Source organism: Canis lupus, chromosome 14 (assembly GCF_011100685.1).
Source record: "Canis lupus familiaris isolate Mischka breed German Shepherd chromosome 14, alternate assembly UU_Cfam_GSD_1.0, whole genome shotgun sequence".
Lineage (NCBI taxonomy): Eukaryota > Metazoa > Chordata > Mammalia > Carnivora > Canidae > Canis > Canis lupus.
This window is the reverse complement of record NC_049235.1, coordinates 16,595,873-16,617,622: the sequence shown is the minus strand read 5'-3', so window position 1 is coordinate 16,617,622 and position 21,750 is coordinate 16,595,873. Positions and strand designations below refer to the sequence as shown.

General features: G+C 36.9%; 1 protein-coding gene across 11 annotated transcripts in view; it reads right to left on the bottom strand.

Moving 5' to 3' along the window:
- CDK14 (cyclin dependent kinase 14) overlaps positions 1-21,750 on the bottom strand; it is a 722,239-nt gene that overhangs the window by 361,374 nt on the left and 339,115 nt on the right. For all 11 annotated transcript variants that reach the window (XR_005369364.1, XM_038556760.1, XM_038556759.1 and 8 more), the window contains one exon: positions 15,168-15,247. Coding sequence is in view for 10 of the 11 variants with exons in the window: in XM_038556760.1 (XP_038412688.1) it covers positions 15,168-15,247 (80 nt within the window). In the remaining variant the exon portion in view is untranslated. The remainder of the gene's footprint in view (positions 1-15,167; positions 15,248-21,750) is intronic.

The window sequence follows — 21,750 nt, the reverse complement described above, 5'->3', positions numbered from 1 at the left end:
GGTTCTTTTACTGGGATAAAAGGCTATCACCTCAACTTAGGCATATGTAAACATCTATTCAATCACTCTGACCCTAAAGTTCCTGTACTTCTGGCTTCCTGTGTCTGTAAATGGTTCTGTCCTCCTCAAACTCACCCTTCCTTAAGACACTCAAATTGTTCTTGGCTCCTTACTAATCCTCTCGACTAGACACATTCTTCCTTTTCAGTGTCTTGTTCTATATCCTCTTTCCCAGACATCATGATATTCCCTTATGGATCCTGGGTCTCTAGGATTTTTCCTCACCAACTATCTCAGATGCCCTGACCATATTAATGAGCCAGCATTAACAACTGAACTCATGCTATAGTAACACGTGACAATAACAAAAAACAATTAAAAAAAAAAAAAAAAGGAGGTCCTAGAAACTAGGACTTTGCATAGAACATACACCCAGATTACCTTTTTAGTAGAATAGTATTGAACAAAAGAATAGCTAGAGTTTTCATCAGAAAACATCTAGGGGCAATCCACACACCCCACTGTCAAGAGATTTAAATTCCTCTACCCCAAACTGATAGGAAGTGATTTTTCCTACCTGAGTTAGCTACCTTGACAGGCATGCCATTCTCTGCTCATTTCTCCGTATATATATATCCTACCTATCTGCTATGGTCTGATTGTGGCTCTCCCTTCAAAATTCATATTTTATAATCTTAACCCCCAAAGGTGACTCTATTAGGAGGTGGGGCCTTTGGGAAATACTTAATGTTCTCTCAAGAAAAGACCCCCACAGGGCTCCTTTTTGTCATTTGATAATATATGGGTAAGCTGGAGACTGGTGTGCCCCAACCATCCCAGCACCTGATCTCCCACTTCCAGCCTCCAGACCGTGAGCAATAAATTTCTGCCATTTATGAGCTACTCAGTCACTGGTATTTTATTACAGCAGCCTGAACAAATTATATACTATCATTTAAACTCAGTCCAAATCCCATCTCTTCTATCACACCAGAGTTCTCTTTTCCTTTTCATTCAAAAACTACCAGGGCATTTTCATTACTGCTTAAATTCATTAAAATGCTAACTGGAGTCTGGGTTAGTTCCATTTTGGTGACAAAAGGGAAATATCTAGTATATGACTAGCCAGGGCTTGCTTCACATCACAACCTTCAGTATATAAAGGCTATAGTATAGTTTACAATTAAAAACAACTGAACCATATTATAAAGTATAACATAAGTGCTATAAATAAATGCTAGAGGTAAGTGTATAAGCAAACAACAACAACAACAACAAAACAAGCAAGATGAAGTAGCACAAAAAGGAAAAGATTATTTCTGTGAAAGTTAGGAAAGGTCAGAAAGAAAGAGAGTGCACTTTAAACAAGGTCTTAAAAGACGGTCACAGCACAGGATGCCTGGGTGGCATGGTTGGTTGGGCACCAGACTCTTGGTTTTGACTCAGGTCCTGATATCAGGGTCCTGATCTCAGTGTCATGAGATCAAGCCCTGCATCAGGCTCAGCACAGAGACTGTTTGGGTTTCTCTCTCCCTCTCCTGCTGTCCCTCTACTCCCACCCTCTGGGGGATAAAAAATCAATCTTTAAAAGAGACAGACAGAGAGAGAGAAATGGTCAAAGCAGAGTTGCAGAGAGATGGGAGAACTCGGGCTTGAGAAAGGGCAAGGGACATTCCCTCCTCCAAGATAGAGCTTCTCTGGCTGCTTCTCCACAATGGAGTCATAGAAGTTCAACCTGTCAGTTGTCATTTTTAATCAGTATCTTGGCGGCATAAATTATACTGTGATATTTTGCTCATACTGGGTTATTGTGTCTCACTGAACAAATAGTATGTTGTGATTAAAGTTGTTTGTCAAGAACTGACAGCAGTGACACACGGCTTCAAAAGGTTCTTCACTGGAACCTCATAGGATATCTCTCTTCCTTCTTCCAAGTGGTGAGGGCAGGTCAATTCAGCACATTGCTGCTATTCCTTGTCTCTGCCTTCCTAGAGTGATGAGGGCTATACTAGCACTGATGTCAACACTGTGAACAAGAAGACAGCTTCTGACAAGCGACCGGAATGATGCTTTTTTTTTTTTTTTTACATGTCTGATGTAAAATGTGACCCGACAACATTGCTCGGGTCTCACCACTGGTCTCACTAGTTTCAAGGCTCTTTGGACTTATCAAGAGGTTCCCTCTCACTCTTCCCTCTGACAGACTTCTGTAATTGTAGTCCTATACATTCAAGTGCCAACATGTTTATCTTTCTCTGTTAATAAGTTTTAAGATCTGAGAATAGAAGGGATCAGTTTTTATGGTCAACAAAACAAGTTTTATTTCTGATAATGAAAATAAAACAAGTTTAGAGAAACCATAAAATAAGAGACAGATTTTTCTAGGTTTTGCAAAGTAATAATTAATAAAAATGTAATGATCACTAGCATTAACACATTTTTAGTGAAGTGTGCATTTTTAGCTAAGCCTATAAATTATGTATTTTAATAAAATTAGGAGAAAACTTCTTTGAGGTGTAATTTACAAACCATAAAATATACCTTCTGTAAGTATAAGCTTTAATGACTTTCAGTAAATCTACAGAGTTCTACAGCCATTACAACTCAGATTTGTCAAATCCTATAAATAACCTAGCCCAGGGACAATCTCATTTCAACAGAATGGGTGACAGTTTACAGTCAATCCCCACTCCCAGCTCCAGCCCCAGGCAACCATGGGTCTGCTTTCTATCTTCACAGATTTGCCCCTTCTGGGAATTTTATGTATATATGACCAGGCATATATAACTGAGCACAAGTTTTCAAAGTCTAAATGTGTTGAAGCATATTATCATTAGTTAGCTTCTTTTTACTGCTGTATGGATATTCAACACTTTATCAATTCAACAGCTGATGGACATTTAGATTGTTTCCTGATTTTGGCTATTCAACATGGTAATGTTAGGAACATTCATGTATGTGTCTTTTTATAGAAGTGTGTTTTCATTTTTCCTGGGAGATAATATGATATCAAGGAGTGGAAATGCTGGGTTGCATGGTAACTTCATATTCAACTTTTAAAAACTGTTAAAATGTTTTCCAAGGTTGCTGTACCATTTGATATTCCCAGCAAAGTATGAGGGTTCCAGTTACTCCACATCCTTTGTCAACACTTAGTGTTGGTCTAACTGATTATAGTCATTGTATTGCGTATACAGTCACATCTCACTACTGTTTTAATTTTCATTTAGTTCATGACTAACAACTTTGAGCATCACTTCATGGGCTTATTAGCTACTGGTACATCTTCTTTGGTGAAATATACACTCAAATTGTTTTCCCATTTTAAAATTTGGGGGAGGTCTTCTAATTGTTGAGTTTTGGAACTTTTTAAATATAATTTAGATATTTTGGATATAATCTTTTATCAGATATATTATTTAAGAATATTTTCGCCTAATTTGCAGCTGATCTGAAAATGTCTATAACTTTCATTTTTGAAGGATATTTTTTATTAGATGTAGAATTTCTGGTTTATGGGTTATTTTATTTTGTTTTGTTCTTAAGCATTTTGAATATGTTATTACATTGCCTCTTACCTCCTCCGGTTTAGATAACAGGTCAAATCTTAAACATACTCCTCCCCCGACCCAAATGTAATGAGTTACTTTACTCCTATTGCTTTCAAGATTTTCTTTTTGTCTCTGTCTTTTAGGGACAAAGTTACACTATGATGGGTCTAAGTTTTGGTTTCTTTATATTTCTCCTAATTGGAGGTAATTTATCTTATTGAATTAATAGATTAATTCCATTTTTCAACAATTTTAATAAGTTTTTGTCAATTAATCCTTCAAATATGTTTTTGCCCTTCTGTCTCCTCTTCCTAAGACTGTCAAGTTCCTTTCCAATATACATGACATATCTATTTTTTAATGAATATTAGAGTCTCTTTGTTATTATTGTCCTTGACTGTTCCCCTACATTAAAGGATTTACTTTAATCTAGAGCTTGAAAGTAAATGACACTAAATTCTGTCAGTGGTCAAGACATTGGTCATGAATTAATTATGTTTAGTTTGTCATCCTTTAACTATTTCTATTAATAAATCATACATAATTTATGCAGCAACAATACAATAGCTTCTCAAATGCTGAGAAGTAACAGAGGTGCCAATGGCTTGAATTTTTATACAGCAACTTATAGTAGCATTGATAATAATGTCAAGACAAGTAGTTTATATGTAGATTATGGACTCCTAGAACTTTCTTAGATTAGAAATTCTGAAGAGAACCATCTTTGAAACAAACACTTCAATTAAAAGATCCCCGTTAAAATCCTAACTTAGTTTACTTGTAAACGGTGTGATACAGGACAATTTATTATCTCCAGGTCTCAATTGCCACCTCATAATATGGAGATATTCATATTTTTATGTAACAGGATTACTGGGAGAATTAAATGAGGTACCACTTTTAAAAGGTAAGCATACACTTGATGGGATGAGCACTGGGTATTTTTTTTTTTATTTTTTTTTTTAATTTTTATTTATTTATGATAGTCACAGAGAGAGAGAGAGAGAGAGGTGCAGAGACACTGGCAGAGGGAGAAGCAGGCTCCATGCACCGGGAGCCCGACGTGGGATTCGATCCCGGGTCTCCAGGATCGCGCCCTGGGCCAAAGGCAGGCGCCAAACCGCTGCGCCACCCAGGGATCCCAGCACTGGGTATTATACTGTATGTTGGCAAATTGAACTTCAATGAAAACAAATAAAAAATAAAAATAAATGAATAGGTAAGCATAATAGATACTGAAAAAGTCCATGGAGATTTTTAGCAAATTATAAATGCCTTCAGATTAGAAGTAGTTGCATAATCCAAAAAATATTTTAAATATAAATGTATCATAGCTCACTTTAAATTTTTTTATTTAAACTTTATTTAAATTTTATTTAATTTATTATTTTTAATTTTATTTGATTTATTATAACTTATTTAATTTATTAAATATTTATTTAAATTTTATTTAAAATAAAAATATTTTAAAATATTAAAAAGTATAAATGAAATACTTATATTTGTATTTCCAAATATAATTGGAAATCTCTATTTCCAAATAAAATAGAAAATGTAATATAAAATTTTTACAAACTTAAAGCAGACAAAAAATAAATTACTTTATTAAAAAAGTCATCCTGGGATCCCTGGGTGGCGCAGCGGTTTGGCGCCTGCCTTTGGCCCAGGGCGCGATCCTGGAGACCCGGGATCGAATCCCACGTCGGGCTCCTGGTGCATGGAGCCTGCTTCTCCCTCTGCCTATGTCTCTGCCTCTCTCTCTCTCTCTCTCTCTCTCTGTGACTATCATAAATAAATAAAAATTTTAAAAAAATGTCATCCTTTAAAATTAAAGACATGCAAAGAAAAACATGATTTTCATAGTTTTAAAGTCATATGATCTAACAGCTTGCAAATTTTTTGTTGATATCAATTGGCAGACATCCATCAAATTATTCATACTTACAAAGAATAACAATTTTGGCAATTTACATAAGCTTACTTAAAATCAAAGTCTAGACTCATGGATCTTTATCTTCCATTTAAAGAAAAACTTGTCTGTCAATTGTCAAATGCTCTGAAGCAATTCATGTTAATTTTTTCAGTGACAGACATAAAGGATTATTATTAGAGAGTTTAAAAGAAATATTTTAAACAAGATAAATGTGCATCACATTACAGCCTGTGTGTATGAAGTATACTGATGATACAATTAAGGATCCTTTATCCAAGTAATGATTCATGCTGGTACTATTATTTTAATAGTGAAGCTGTAAGATCATATAGTCCAAACCCCTTCATTTCAATGAAGAAACTAAAGGTTAAATATGTTAAGTGACTCGCTTATGATCATGTAGCTGGTAGCATACTTTTCACCAAGATTCAACATTTTCTGACTTGCTCTATAATGATTTCCCAATTTCACCTCTATGCTTAGCAGCCTGAAAAGAATCCATATATAATTTTGATCATAGAGGTTTCTTTTCAACAGAGATGTAGTAGAGTAGAATAACACTAAAGGATTTGGAGTTTATTCACTCATTTATTCTATCCCTCACTCACACAACATGTACTGAGTGACCATCGGGCATCAGGCATTGGCCTGGGTACTGGGTAGAAGACTCAAATATGCAACTCATTTGTACAACTTCGCACAAAAATCTCTTTAGATCTCAGCTTCCTAATTACTAAGATGAAGATAATATCAACATTCCTCACAATGTTGAAAGACTAAACAAGATGATGTACTTGGAAGTGTGGGGTAAGGTCCCCAATTTAGTACAATTGACACGTTATCTAAATTGCACCACCGTATTAACAATTGCCAGATCTCAAATTAACATGATCAAGATTGAATTTATAATCTTTCCTTTCCTATAACCTCTGTAGTTTTTTCTTATTATTGGCTCCACTATCTAACCATCTAACTATCTAATATTCTGAATATTCCCATTTCTATCAAGCCCCATGTCTAGTCAAACACCAAACCCCATCAGGTATCCCTCTTACGTCCTTCCCAAACACATTCGTCTCCTGTTTCCCCCCACTGCCAAGGCCTTTACACAGAACCTCATCATTTTATGCCCCAAGTACTTTAATATTTTTTAGTCCCTCTAAACTGGCTGCATAACCTAAACTGAAAATAGGGAACTTCAGTAAAGATCTAAATGTAGAAGGGTGAGACTCCTCACAACCTGTCTCTTACCCAATCCCCAATATGTGGGCAGCAAACTTAAATCCTCTGGACAAGAGATTAAATAATCGTTTACTATAGAAACATAAACCTCTTTCCAAGAAAAGACCCTCAACCGTGACAACTGAGGGGCTGTGAGAAACAAAACCAGTTTGCCCACTCCAGTCAGCCTACTATGGAGCCCGCCAGCCAACATTTTGTACCCAAGAAACTAGAGCTTACAGTCAGCATATTAGTACCTCACTCTTAAATATGAGTTGACGATCAAGATCTCGAAGCAGTTGGCATATACTTTCAAAAAGAAAGAGAACAAAACAGATACACAGAAACAATAAAACAGAGACAATACAGAAAAAAACTTGGGCAACCCCGGTGGCTCAGTGGTTTAGCGCCGCCTTCAGCTCAGGGCCTGATCCTGGGTCTCCATAGTCCCACATATGGCTCTCTGCATGGAGCCTGCTTCTCCCTCTGCCTATGTCTCTGCCTCTTTCTCTGTCTCTCCCTCTCTGTGTCTCTCATGAATAAATAAATAAAATCTTTAAGAAAAATACAGAAAAAAAACTCAAAGGTACTTCACATTTATCTTCAAGGAGATATGAGACAGTAACTCTTCATCTTTAGAGAGGTTTCCTTTGAGTTTACCATCTAAATCTTCTGAACTTTTCATCTTTGTTAACGTATTTTTATTTCCAAGAAATACTCATGTTTCTTTATTTCTATTTTGTGGCCTCATGTTTATATTTAATGAATGGAACATTCCAACAATCCTATGAGGTTAGTAGTATTCTTATCCTCCTTTTACAGGTGGGTAAGTTAAGGAACAGAAAGTTTAAGAGGCTTGCTCAAAATCACACATAGAAATGGAAGCCAAATATTAATCCAGGGACTTGGGCTTCACAGCCTAGGCTCTTAAGCACAAGGTGAAATTGACTCTTGCTGGTCATTTTTCCAGTTGGTTATAATCGAACATGTAGCCTGAGCACCACCAGCACACAACTGAGAAACCCCTGGACAAGGATCTCCAAAATCTGACTAACTTCCAAATTAGCTCATGTGGGATTAATAGGCCTCAAACAATGATAACACAAATTGTGCCTTTAAAACAATGCCCATAAAACAGGTGAATTCAGCAATTTCTAAGCTGAGCACACAATTACTGAATCCTAACAATGATTGAGACCCTTAAAGACACCTCACTGAACCTGTTCCCCACTGCATAAGGCCTGATGTTGCAAGAGCATGGGGGAAAGACTCATTAAGAATTGTGTTTACAAAAAAAAAAAAAGAATTGTGTTTACAATCTGCTTGTTAATTCAGAAATTATTACAAAGTGATAAACAATTCAAAACACTGATATTGATAAAATACAGAGGAACAAATGGCTGCCCCCTCTCCCCAGCCCCAGCACTGTTGTCTGCTTCTGTTACAGAAGGAGCTTATGTTCCAGAAGCCCCTCTTCCCATCAGTGTCCACCCTTTCAATTCAGTTTCTAGGAGGCCAAGTGAGAAATTCCAAGTCTGGGAATAAGGAAGGAATGGATGTCTCCCAAAATACATGTCCAGGAGCACCTCAAAATGTGACCTTATTTGCAACTAAGATCTTTGCAGATATAATAGCTAAGTTAAGATGAAGCAAGAACCTAATGGGGTAGGCCCTAAATCCAACAACTGGTATCCTTATAAAAAGAGGAGAAGACACACAAAAAGGGCCATGTGAAAACAGAGGCAGAAACTGTAATGATGCAACAGTAAGGTAAGGAATATCAAGGATTGCTGGAAGCCACTGGAAACTAGGAAGAGACAAGAAAGAATTCTTCCCTTAGAGGCTTCAGAGGGAGCATGGCACTGCTGGGCCTTTGATTTTGGATTCTAGCCTCCAGAACTGTGGGAGAATAAAATTCTGTTCTTTTAAGCCACTAAGTTTGTAGTGCTTTAATAAGGTAGCCCTAGGAAAGTAATACAACACCCCAAACATGAAATGAAAATAAAAGGAAACTCAAATTGGTTAATTACCAAGTAAATTATAACTCAAACCTAACATTCAGTCTTCACAAGCAATATGTCAGATAGCTACAAGAAAAAAAATATCCTGTGGTTAAAAAAACTGAACAAAAGTAAAGAGGCTGTGATGTGTGAAAGATGTGACGAAGAAAATCAAATAGTACTCAAATACCAAAATTTTCAATGGCTCAATTAAAACCAGCCTTATTTTCTATTTTGTAACTAACAAATTTATAAAAATAATATCAATAACTTTGATACCAAATTCTCTGTACTATTAAACTTACCAAACTTACTGTACTATTAAATATATAACATATATTTGATATATACCATATGTACCATACATATATACTATAGGACTAAAAATATTTTGATTATATAATTTAGTTACAATTATATAATTAACAGAGGATCAATTATTCATTTTACTAGCAATTTAACTGTTGCCAAATGAAAGATGTTTTGTTTCTTTCCTTAAGCCCTCTTTGATTTTTTTTTTAACTATCTTTGCCTTCGTGGGTATTTCAATTTTTATTAGAAATCTGAAATGTTTCCCTAATAGAATGAACAAACCAAAGAAAAGATTCTTTCTGAAAAAGGGTAGGGAGAGGAATAGACAGAAAAACTGGTTGAAACATATAAGACTATTCAGATGTGTATTTTAAAAAATACATACATGCAAATGATGAGTTAATACTATAGTTTATCATTACAGGGTTCTTTTTCTTCTACATGCTTACTTACTACTTTCCCTTAACTACACTCACTGCTGAGCCGTTTTTCCTTTCTTGTTTTTGACCTTCCCTGTCCTACATGGATGCTGCTCCCCCAACTATTACTGCATAATGTACCTCCACGTTTATAAATAAGCTTTTCCCCTACACCTGCCCCCCTCCAAAAGCTGCTTTTGCTTACCTTAATTTAATGGCAATAAAGCAGCCCAGCCCTCTGCACGGAACAAAAATACAGCAGAAGTTCAAATTTTCTACTTAAAATCTCTGTCCTACAGTATAATGTTTGAGTATGGACTCGAGTATGAATGTGCAGGTTGAACTTTCAGTTCTACCATACACTAGCTATGACGTTGGCAAGTGACTTAACATCTCCATGCCTCTCATTTTGTATATTTTTTGAAGACTTTATTTGAGAGAGCAGAAGAGAGTATAAGCAGGGGAGAGGAGCAGAGGGAAAAGGAGAAGAGAGCCCACTGAGCAGAGAGCCTGACGAGGGGCTCCATCCCAGGATCATGACTTGCCAGAGGCAGACGCTGAACCGACTAAGCTGCTCATTTTAAAACAGAAGTAATGAGGGGCTCTTGGCTGGCTAAGTTGGAAGAGCATGCCACTCCTGATCTTGGGATTGTGAGTTCAAGCCCCACATCAGGTATAAAGATTACAAACAACAACCACAACAAAAAGACACCCTTTTTGTATATGCACAATACATAAGCACATATTAAATATTGTCCTTTGGTACTATTAGTATTTTAACTTTAAATTGTTCTCTATTAGAGTATCTAGATTTCTCTTAAACAAAACTCTTGCCTAAGAAAACTATTAGGTATTCAAAAACTCACATAAGATAATAATTGGTTCACTTCTATTCTTTCTCTGAACAAATCTTAGCCAAAAACAAAACAAAACAAAACAAAAACTGCTGAACATCTACAAATAGTATCACAGAGCAAGAATACAGACATTTTGAAGCTGTTTATAAAGATGGGATAGCTTGGCGCATATGGGTGGCTCAGTTGTTTGGGTGTCCTACTTTTGATTTCAGCTCAGGTCACAATCTCAAAGTCCCAAAATCGAGCCCCATGTCAGGCTCAGCGTTCAGTGTGAGGTCTCCTTGTCCTTCTCCCTCTGCTCCTCCCTCTAACTTGTGTTCACTCTCTAACAAATAAATAAGTAAAATCTTCAAAAAAAAAAGATGGCATAACCTAAGACACTTCATCTACTTGTTTTCAAACCATCCCAGTATCTGCTGACTCTATACATACCATCAAAAACCATGACGACAGCATATGAGAATAAAAAATAGAAAAGCTGGCCCACAGCAGTGCTGCTTAATTTTTCTAAGCTGCCATCAAAAATAGAATGAGTCTCAAAGCACCTGAACCCAAATTAAGCCAGTAAGAACTCTAGCTCTGAGATAAAACTCAAAGTCCATCTCTGGACATAAATCCAGGTAAGATTAGAGTTGCTGGCGAGTATTTCTACTTTAGGCGAAAATTATGTGTTAAAATCTAAATTCCCAGGTAAGCTTATAAGTGGCAAGCTGCCACTTGAAAACTACTTTTCTGTGCACACTGCTTTCTTACTTTGAAACCTTCCTGCTGTTGACATTTTGTGAACAAGGAAATTGACCAAAACAGCAGAAAACGGGCAAACTCAAATTAAAGTGCTTCATCTCAATTGAGCAAGCTGTGCTATACCTTCATCAATGTGAAGATGTAAATATGTAAAAATGCAAAAATGAACATATCCCAAATTTCACCCACCCTGTCCCAAATATTTCAAACTCTATCACCAGATACACAGAGGAGTTATTTTGCATGAATTATTAGTAATAGCAAAAAGGAGCAACAGTGCTAGCTTTTGCTTCCACACATACATAGGAGAAGAATGAGAAAAACAAGACAATGAGAAGCAGGAATGAAAAGGCAAGAGAGGAGCAAATAACTAGAACTGACCCAAAGTTTAATTCCTATCTCTCTCTCTCTCTCTCTCTCTCTCTCTCTCTCTCATGAATAAATAAAAATTTTTTAAAAATCATGGAGACATCAGATTTTATTAGGAAGCCTCAAAATACTTTATTCAACAGAAAATACAATGTTCTTTTGTGATCTGTTCCTCCAGGCCTCAACAACTCTTGCAGCATTCTCTCATCTCCAGAGTATTCAACCCCAAGTTTGAAAACCCTGTGGGAAATCAAAACCGTAACACAGGGGGATCCCTGGGTGGCTCAGCAGTTTAGCACCTGCCTTTGGCTCAGGGCGTGATCCTGGAGCCCCAGGATCGAGTCCCACATCAGGGTCCCTGAATGGAGCCTGTTTCTCCCTCTGCCTATGTCTCTGCCTCTCTGTGTCTCTCATGAATAAATAAATAAAATCTTTTAAAAAACAAAACCGTAACACAGAGGCAGGTGGTTCCCAAGAGATGGCACAAACCAACTCCTGCATTCTGTGACCAGGGTCCCAGAGGCCTAAAGCTGTGAAGGGTGGTTACAGACTGAATTGTGTCCCTCAAAATTCGTATGCTGAAGTCCCAACCCCAACACCTCAGCCTGTGACTATCCTTGAAGATAGGTGGTTTTCAGAGGTAATTAAGTTAAAGTGAGATCATTAGAGTGGGCCCTAATCCAATGTGACCGGTGTCCTTACAAGAAAAGGCGATGGGACCCAGGTATAGAGAGAAGATGATGTGAACCCACAGGAGAAGATGGCCATCTATAAGCCAAGGAGAAAGGCTTGAAACAGTTCATTCCCTCCTGGCCCTCTGAAGCAGCACCCTGATACCTTGACCTCAGACTGCTAGTCTCCAAAGGATGAGACAATAAACTCCTGTTATTTGAGCCACTCAGTCTGCGGTGCTTTGTTACAGGGGCCCTAGCAAGCTAATATAGGTGACTTGCCTCACATCGTATGGCAAGTGATGGAAAACAGAGCCAGAATCAAATCCAAATTTCCAGACTCTGATATCCATGGGACGGACTTTCCACCTCACTACACTCCCTTTCAACTTACCTCCCTGTTTTTGTTCAAAGTCTTCTCCCACAAAAATCCCAGAATTATCCAACTTGTTAAGGACCATGCTAAATATATACTGTTGATGCTGAACTCTTGTGAGCTAATCTCCCACATCACCAAGAAGACATTTTTGCATAGACATCTCATGAACTCGCAAAGTCTAAAACCCAAATCCACTACTCCACAGAGTTACTATGATTCTATTTTGGAACCTAAGAAAGTCTAGGTACAATATCCAACACCTTGGACAAGTCATCTAACCTCTCTAAGCCTCAATTCCATAGTCCTAACACACATTCCACAAATACAAAAACCCGGGACACCTGGGTGGCTCAGCGGTTGAGCGTCTGCCTTTGGCTCAGGGCATGATCCTGGAGTCCTAGGATCGAGTCCCACATCAGGCTTCCGGCATGGAACCTGCTTCTCCCTCTACCAATGTCTCTGCCTCTCTCTTTCTCTGTGTCCCTCATGAATAAAAACAAAAACCCTTCGAAGGGGCCATGTGAAGATTACAGTAACCGATCTTTTGAACTGTAAAGTATTAAAAGTAGTACAAATTACTTCTCTCTCTGGCACCATGTTTTTACTCATTCAAACTCAAAACCATTTCTGTTTCCTTCTCAATAACCAGTAATTCACCTTGCTCTAACAGTTCTTTCTCTATAAATCATTTTTTGTCACTACTTTCTAATAAACCCAAGTCCTCGTAATTTCAAATCTGCACAACTCAGAGACTGATTTATCAGCTCCCAGGTCCCTCCTCATCTAATCTATATCATATCCTAATCTCAGATTTATCTTCCTAAAACACTCAGCTCAGAAGTCTTCAGAGGCTCCCTAAAGCACAGAACAGGTCCCAGCCCCAGAGCCCTGTACTCTATGACACAACTGCATCCCAGGGCCAGTTTATCTCAAGGCTAAGCTTACTTCATGCTCAAGGGTCTTGCCTCATACCTAGCCAGTATGAACAGATCACCTAACAACTTCAATTTGGCCCTACTTGTTTCTCCTCTTGAACTTTTTCCACTGGTGAGTCCAACTGTCACAACTGGATCTTCTAATATCTTTATAAACTTTCTCTGACTAGGGCACCTGGGTGGTTCAGCCTGCTTCTCCCTCTGTCTATGTCTCTGTCCCTCTGTGTCTCTCATGAATAAATAAATAAAATCTTTAAAAAACAACTTTCTCTGAACCTTGAACCCAGGCTGGCACAAACAGCAAGGGTAGGTTAGTAAACTGCAGTGTAAATCCCACACATTAGGGAACACTCCTGCTGCCCAGATACATCTTCCTCCTGCTTCTCTCTTGGCCCAGCATCTCTCTGCCCCCTTTCCTACTCCCTAACACCCAGGGTCTACTATAAGTAAATCCAATAACACTTCGCCTTGCCTCCCTCCAGAGCTCCAAGGGAACCACTGCCTCATCCCAGCCAGTGGTTTCCAATCCCATCAGACCTAGCAGCCTCTTTATATAACAAATATTTCATAAAGATGCCTTTGGGGGAACATTTTCAGCTAAGTAAGAATGATGGAAACCAAATCAAAAAGGAGAATGAGATGTGAAAAAAGTGAAGACAGAAAGGAGACCTCTCAAAAACAAATGCAAACCACTGTGATAGTTGTGAGAAACAATTCCAACTCATGACAGGCTGCATTTAATGCATCACTACCTTAATAATATTATTGCACTAACTCACTCAAGTTATCTCATTGTGGGCCAGCTATAGTTTCTTCAGTGCATTCATATGTGGAATTTAAGGGGGGAAAAACATACAAAAAAACCCAAAACAACCCAAAAAACAGAACTTATAGAGAACAAACTGATCCTTACCAGAGAAGAGGTAGGTGAGGGGATGAATGAGGCAAGTGAAGGGGATTAAGAGTACACTTATCATGATGAGCCCTGAGTAATATAGAGAATTGCTGAACCACCACAGTGTACACCTGAAACTATTATAATGCTATGTTAAGTATATTGGCATTATTTTTTTTTAAATGTCGTAGAGGGAAAGCTATTAATACTAGAAGTTCTGAAATTGAACTGAAAAGTTCCCACTAACAGAAATATTTTATCTCTTGAAGTAGAAAAACTATGCAGAAATAAAGCAAAATATAAAGCAATTTTATTTTACAAAAATTAAAAACATATATAACAAACTATGTTGTAAAAGGAATTTTTAGAAAAATGACAGAAAGAAAATATCACAACATAAATGATGCTAATATATAAAGAGTATCTATAAATCAATAAGAAAGACCAATAGGAAAAATAGTAAAGGGCAACACCAAAGAAATCAAAAAAAAGAAGAAATACAAATGACTAATAAGGTAGCATGAGCCCACTATTGTAAGGACTTTTCTTAAAAGTCATGAATATAAAGTAATGCTAGATTAACGTGTACCTTAGAAACCCTACAAACAAAACCAGGCATATAAAATTCCTCAGTCAGCTGTAGTCTCACCATCAATACACAGCAGGCTTTATGCCCCTGCCCTTGAGTATACAGGATTCTTATTTTATTTAACATGACTTGATATGATCGCAAGAGATACTGATTTTTGAATTTCAGTTTACACTTTCTAATGAGATATAACCATATAATTTACAAACTGCATATCCAGAGGTGAGTAATATTTAAACAGTTACAAGGCATCATACAAACACAAAAGCAAAGCAAAGGAGAAAATGCATACCTTCCCTGATAGCTGTGAAAGGTGTACCTTCTTCTTCTTGCAGCCTGATCACCTTCAGAGCTACCAACTTCCCATTTACTCTGGCAGAAACGAAAGAAAAAATGAGAAGCGAATCCATGAAAATATGTTCCCGTTATGGTTCTAATTTCCTTACAATTTATATTTTATGCATTTTTCCACTGAAAATGTCAGTGACTCAATTATGCCACCACAACAAGATTAATTTAAGTAAGGCTGAGAATTTCATATCATCATCATAAATATTCACATTTTAAATATTCTCATTTAAAATATTCACACTTGCCTCATCCAAGATTTAACCGCAGTTTTCCGTGATTTACTCTATGTTCCTTCCAGAATAAAACTAGTACTTAACTAAATCACCACGTTTGATCAATTATTCTCAGATTAATTAGAAATCAAGAAGTCAAAATAACTCCCTCCCTTAGTTTTTCCAACAGCTTCTTCATCTCCTTGGCTGAAATATCTTTATCTTCAGTCTTAAGCTACAGTCACTCAATCCCCAGGGTCAGAAACTCGACACTCAGACTTCTCTCCTCCCTCCTCTTTTTCCTCTTCTATCTCTCTCTCAATATCATCTGGTCCTCCCTTTCTCATTATTTTTAACTAGAGCCTCCTAAGATTATATTTGGTCTGATTGTGTCTTATGATACAAACAGTATATCATCAAAATAAAAGTTATGAATATTTTACTATTACAAGATTACACAAGATCTATCCAAAGCAGATGGTTCTTCCAGATGCATTCTAAATGTGTATCGGCTCTAATTAAAAGTCATATTGCACTTGGCAGATAACTTTTTTATCTAGTCAATTCTGTGAACAAAAACATGACAATCTACATTGGTCTTCTAGGTGAATGCTCTCCTCTACCTTTACTAGGCCTAGCAGCATACTTTGTTAAAAAGAATACGTAAAACAAGCACATGTTAAAAATGTAAAAGGTACAAGAAGGCATTTGATGAAAAAGTAAGGATCCCTGGGTGGCTCAGCAGTTTAGTGCCAGCCTTCGACCCAGGATGTGATCCTGGAGTCCCAGGATCGAGTCCCACATCGGGCTCCCTGCATGGAGCCTGCTTCTCCCTCTGCCTCTCCCTGTGTTTCTCATGAATAAATAAATAAAATCTTAAAAAAAAAAAAAAAGAAAAGAAAAGAAAAGAAAGAAAAGAAAAGAAAAGAAAAGAAAAGAAAAGAAAAGAAAAGAAAAGAAAAGAAAAGAAAAGAAAAAGTAAGTGTTCCTGCTACATGTTCCTTTAGCCACCCAGCTCCCATCCTTTGAGGTCACCAATTACTATTATGCATATACACTCACATACACACATATGGTAGTATGCTTGACAGAGTACACTGTATATTGTTTTTACCTTAATAAACTTGTGACTTCGTTATAAATTCATAGAGAAAATTTTCTACTGCTTTTGAAAGACCACAGGGTACTCCTTTGTACAAATGTAGTATACTTAACTTAATCCCAGGCTTCTCTTGATGGTCATTTAGCCCGTTCCCAATATTTTGCCGCTATAACATTGATGGCAATAAATATTGTTGAAGATGCAACTTCATTCATGTAAAAAAAATATCTGTAAGATAAATTCCTAAAGGTAGAATTTGCAAGATCAGAACGTATGTGCATATTCAAATTCTAATTCTGATGAATAGTGGGAAATTATCCTACATGGAGGTTGTACCAACTTACACGTCCTATATAGCAAATGTAAGAGCTCCTGTTACCCTCTTCACCTATACTATGTTATCAACCATTGACTTCACCAATCTGATAGATAAAAATGGTGTCCCGGGATCCCTGGGTGGCGCAGCGGTTTGGCGCCTGCCTTTGGCCCAGGGCGCAATCCTGGAGACCCGGGATCGAGTCCCACATCGGGCTCTCGGTGCATGGAGCCTGCTTCTCCCTCTGCCTATGTCTCTGCCTCTCTCTCTCTCTCTCTCTCTCTCTGTGACTATCATAAATTAAAAAAAAAAAAATTTTTTAAATGGTGTCCCATTGGAACTGAAATTGCAACCACATCTTCAGAGCTAATGGAACCAGCAGACAAGAACTCATGTGCATCAGTCTGAAACAAAGAATGAGAATGAACCCCATCCAATTGGTAAGATTTTGCTCTAAAAATTGCTACAGACACAAAACTTGAAAGTCCAAGGAATTTAGCATAGCCCAACCATCCTAGTGGCATTCCTTATTGCAATGACTGTTGAAATACATTGTTGGTTATGCTGGGCTAAGGATATCTGAGTACAAAGCTCCACAATGTGCCATCTTCTCAGGGTTAGGAGTTGTTTAGTTTTTCCTTGTCTTTCAGCTGGGTGACAGGCCAACTGCTTTTCTGCTGCAGCTCTTCTTTCCTCAGTACATTACCTTGATTTTTCCAATCCTGCCTGTGCCCCAAGGACCTAGGTGCAGGCAAAAAAATTGATATGGAGTCCAACTGGACACTGTACCTCGTGCTCTCACTTTGTCCCTTATGATGAAGGAGGGGGGATATCTCTGGCAGGGCTTGAGGCTGCAATGCAGTCACTGCTGACATCTGCATAGATTTTTCTCAGCCCAGTTGAGCTCATCACTGGCTCCCCAAGGGAGGTAGTAACTGGTTCCAGGAACTGCTTGGAACTTTCCCCTCATTTACAGATATTTTCCCCTCACCCATAAAAAACACATGCACACAACCTTCTTCCCACGAAGCTTTTCTACCTCCCTTGAGATTGTTAAATTATATGCACCATGAGCTGAATTCTAGAATACAGGGAATTCATGTTTTCGAAGGTCAGATACTTAGAACACTCTCAGACCATGAAGTGTGATTCATTCCCCTTTGAGACACTGAAAGGAGAGAAAACTTCAACTGAACCCATACTTTACTCTTTAAATGCAACTAGAGGTAGAACACCTCTAAGTAATTTCACACTTCGTGTGCATCATTTTTGTGGCGAGAAAGTTTTTTAACATATTTACTATGATAACTGCATATGTGTACCAGGTCCAGATTAATGGAATTCTGATTCTGAAGCCTAATTCTCCACAAATTGAAACTACAAGCATTAATTTCTTATAGTTATAAAAATAACAACAGCTAAAAACATTTAGTTTTATGTATTATATCACATAACACTAAAAATCTCCTTAAAATTTATACTAGACGGGGATGCCTGAATGGCTCAGCGGCTGAGCGTCTGCCTCTGCTCAGGGTGTGATCCTGGGATCCGTATTCGAGTCCCACATCAGTCTTCTTGCAGGGAGCCTGCATGTGTCTCTCTCTCTGTCTCTCTTTCTCTCTCTCTTCGGTCTCTCATGAATAAATAAATAAAATATTTATACTAGACGATGAGCTCCAGGAGTGAAGGAACTCCTTCTGTTTTGTTATGTGCCCAGTATTTAAAAGTGCTTGGTGTACAGAGTTGGCTTTCCAAAGCTTTCATTGAGTGAATACTGATAATGTTAATATACTGATAATTCCTTTCTTATAACCAGAAAGATAACTCAAGAATGAAGTATAATAAAAAAAAAGAATGAAGTATAATAATTGCTGCTTTCAAAAGTGTTAAAATCTCAAATTTTAATAAAGTTTTCATGTTTGGTTTAAATATTTATTATCTTTTTTTCAAATTAAATGTGTAGCCTCTTTGATTTTGATGCATGCGGATGTGGCAAGTTTTCATTTCCTCCAAGTTTTTGAGTCTATAGAATGCTTTGTTAATTAACCCTTTTGTATCCAACAGCCATGCTTCAAAACCTCACTATCCTTTAATTATCTGCATCTAGACCACTAATCAGTATCTCCCTCTTCTTCACCTGCTTTAGTGGTCTCCCATTAGGAATCATATTGATTGTCAAATTGCTCTTTATCCTTAGAGTCAACAAGACTCTCTTTTCTTAATTAGTTTTTCTCTACATGTCTAGATTCTCACCAGCTACTGAACCCCTCAGTTTCAAAGCCCTAGTAAAAATATTAAGTCACTTGCTCCACTTTTGGAAAAACTACCTTTGGACAAAAATAACATTACCAACTTTCTTATGGTTTTTTTGTTTGTTTATTTATGAAAGACACACAGGGAGAGGAAGAGACACAGGCAGAGGGAGAAGCAGGCTTCCCACCGTGGGACTTGATCTCAGAAACCTGGGATCATGCCCTGAGCCTAAGGCAGATGCTCAACCACTGAGCCACCCAGGCATCCCAACATTACCAACTTTCTAATGTTCAAGCTTTGGTGCATATGTTTTTACAAACTTTAGCACATACGGAAATACTTGAAATTCCAATTTGCTAACTCTAACAAAATGTCATTTCTTTTAAGATACCTAAAGATACCTGTTATTCTATGAAAATAACACAGAATAACAAAGAGATGTTTGTAGCTAATAACTACCTTGTATAGTTTAAACTATTTTATTAAAGATCCAAAACATATACTTCAAATATTTTGATTTAAGTTCTTTAGAATAATTACAAAATTCCAATTGAATCAATAAATTAGAGCTGTTTACAGGAAAACATTGAAGATTCCTCTTTAACAAGTCTCATTAATTAAATCAAAAGCTAATGAATAGAAGGCAATCAAGGCTCGATTGGCAATGGAGATATTAATTCAGGTGATTAACACAGTAAAAAAAAATACTTTTAATTGTGTTAATAATGCTACAGAACATTCTATTGGAGAGACTGCCAGATTTTATCTACTTGTCCTAAGCTATTTAAGGAGCTGTTTTAATTTCAGAGATTCTTCATTATCCTCTAACTCTCCCAACAGCTCACTTGGCCAAGCTCACTTCAGGCCCAGGGATGAGTGAGTCACTGCTTTCATCTGCCAGTCACACAGAAAGAGCTGTCAAAGGCAGGATGAGGAAGAGCCAGGGGAATGCCCATGCACAGAGCTATCCACACACAGAGACATGGGGATACTAGGTGTCCTAGCAGAGCCATGTTGAAGTGGATCCAGCTTTCAAACTGGTTCTAACAACAAATCCAAATCTCTACAAACTTGAGAAACTCTGGCCACAGTTCTGTATGCCCTAAATTTGTAAATAATAAAATTATCTTGCGGGAGTAAAGCAAGATTTAGGAGTTCTGGATAAGGAGCATAGCCTTTTCATTTTTTTCATGCGTTTGTTCATTTAATATTAAAACCTATAAAGGAAAATGGCCCACTTCGGTTAAAATTTCTAGGTTTAAAAGATGATGCACAGAAAGAATTTTCTTATGAGCAAAAATTCTCAAAGAAAAGCCTCAAAATTTTCTATTCTATTAGTTACCTCAAATTCATAGGATAATTTAGTACAATAAAACAAAATTACAAATATTATCTAGGTCATCTTTGAAAATAGTGTCCATGTGCTAACACCTAGAGGAAATTATGTCTAGAGGATACAAAGGAAATTAAGGCAATACACCTAAAAGAAATTTAATATACTCTGGAAAATTTAATATATTCTGCCTCTCTTCCATTATGACTTTGTCTCAAGAGAAACTGCTAGGAAATAATACCAAGTGCAGACAGATACAATGCCTGCTTCCTTCCTGTATTTGTCTAGAAGCAATAGAAGTAAATGTGGATACTACTGAGGAAGCAACAATGGCAAGCTAGTATATCAAGGACAATATATTATTGTCCAATAATATATAATAATATATTATTGTCCAATAATAAATATTTATATATAAATTTATATTTATAAATAAAATAAATTTTCAGCAAAGTCATTAAAAATTTTTAAAGGTACTATTAATAGTGCTTCTTTTGTTAATTCCCTCTTAAGACACTGACTAAAGTGCTGACTTACTGTATTACATACATATTTCAAAAATTTTAAATTTAACTAAATTCTTGGTCTCACTATCTCCATCTAAATTCAATTTTTATTCAGGTTTAAATGAGAAATTATCTCAATACTATTAAATCTTTGCAATTCTGCAATATCCTAAAAGTGCTATTTACTATATTACTATCTGAAAAAATAAATTCGAATTTCAAGGTCAAGTTGCCAGTAATCGCACTTCATGCTAAACTTTACCAATACAGAGAGAAGACTAATAAGATCCAAAGATTAAAAAGAGAGTAGTATAACAGCTATTCATTAGAATGTGACTAGCAGTGCAAAAAGTCTGAGTATTTAATGCAATGAGAAATCTGTTTGATGGACAATTATAACCTTTCAGAAATAAGTGATTGCATAATTCATCACTACCAATGTTTCGCCAAATGCACAAACTCTTGATACTTTGAACCAAATTTAGAGTGACATATACTGTTCAATGGAGAACACAGAATAATTACATTTCAACAATTTTAAACCAGCCAACTCCATACCTTTCCAAAAATAAAATCTGTCAACAAAAGATTTGAAAGTCACTACCTTGGGAGCAAAAGTGATTTCAATGATCACTCAGGCTCCCAAGCAAAAAAATCTTCGCTGATTTGATTGTTTCTCCTTGTCCTCTCACTCTGGAACAAAGCAGCCCCTCAAAAGACTTGATGGAACTCAATTTCCCTAAATTACTCCACATTTTTTGGTTCTTATGTTGAGCCAAGATTTGCTTCCTGTAACTTCCAC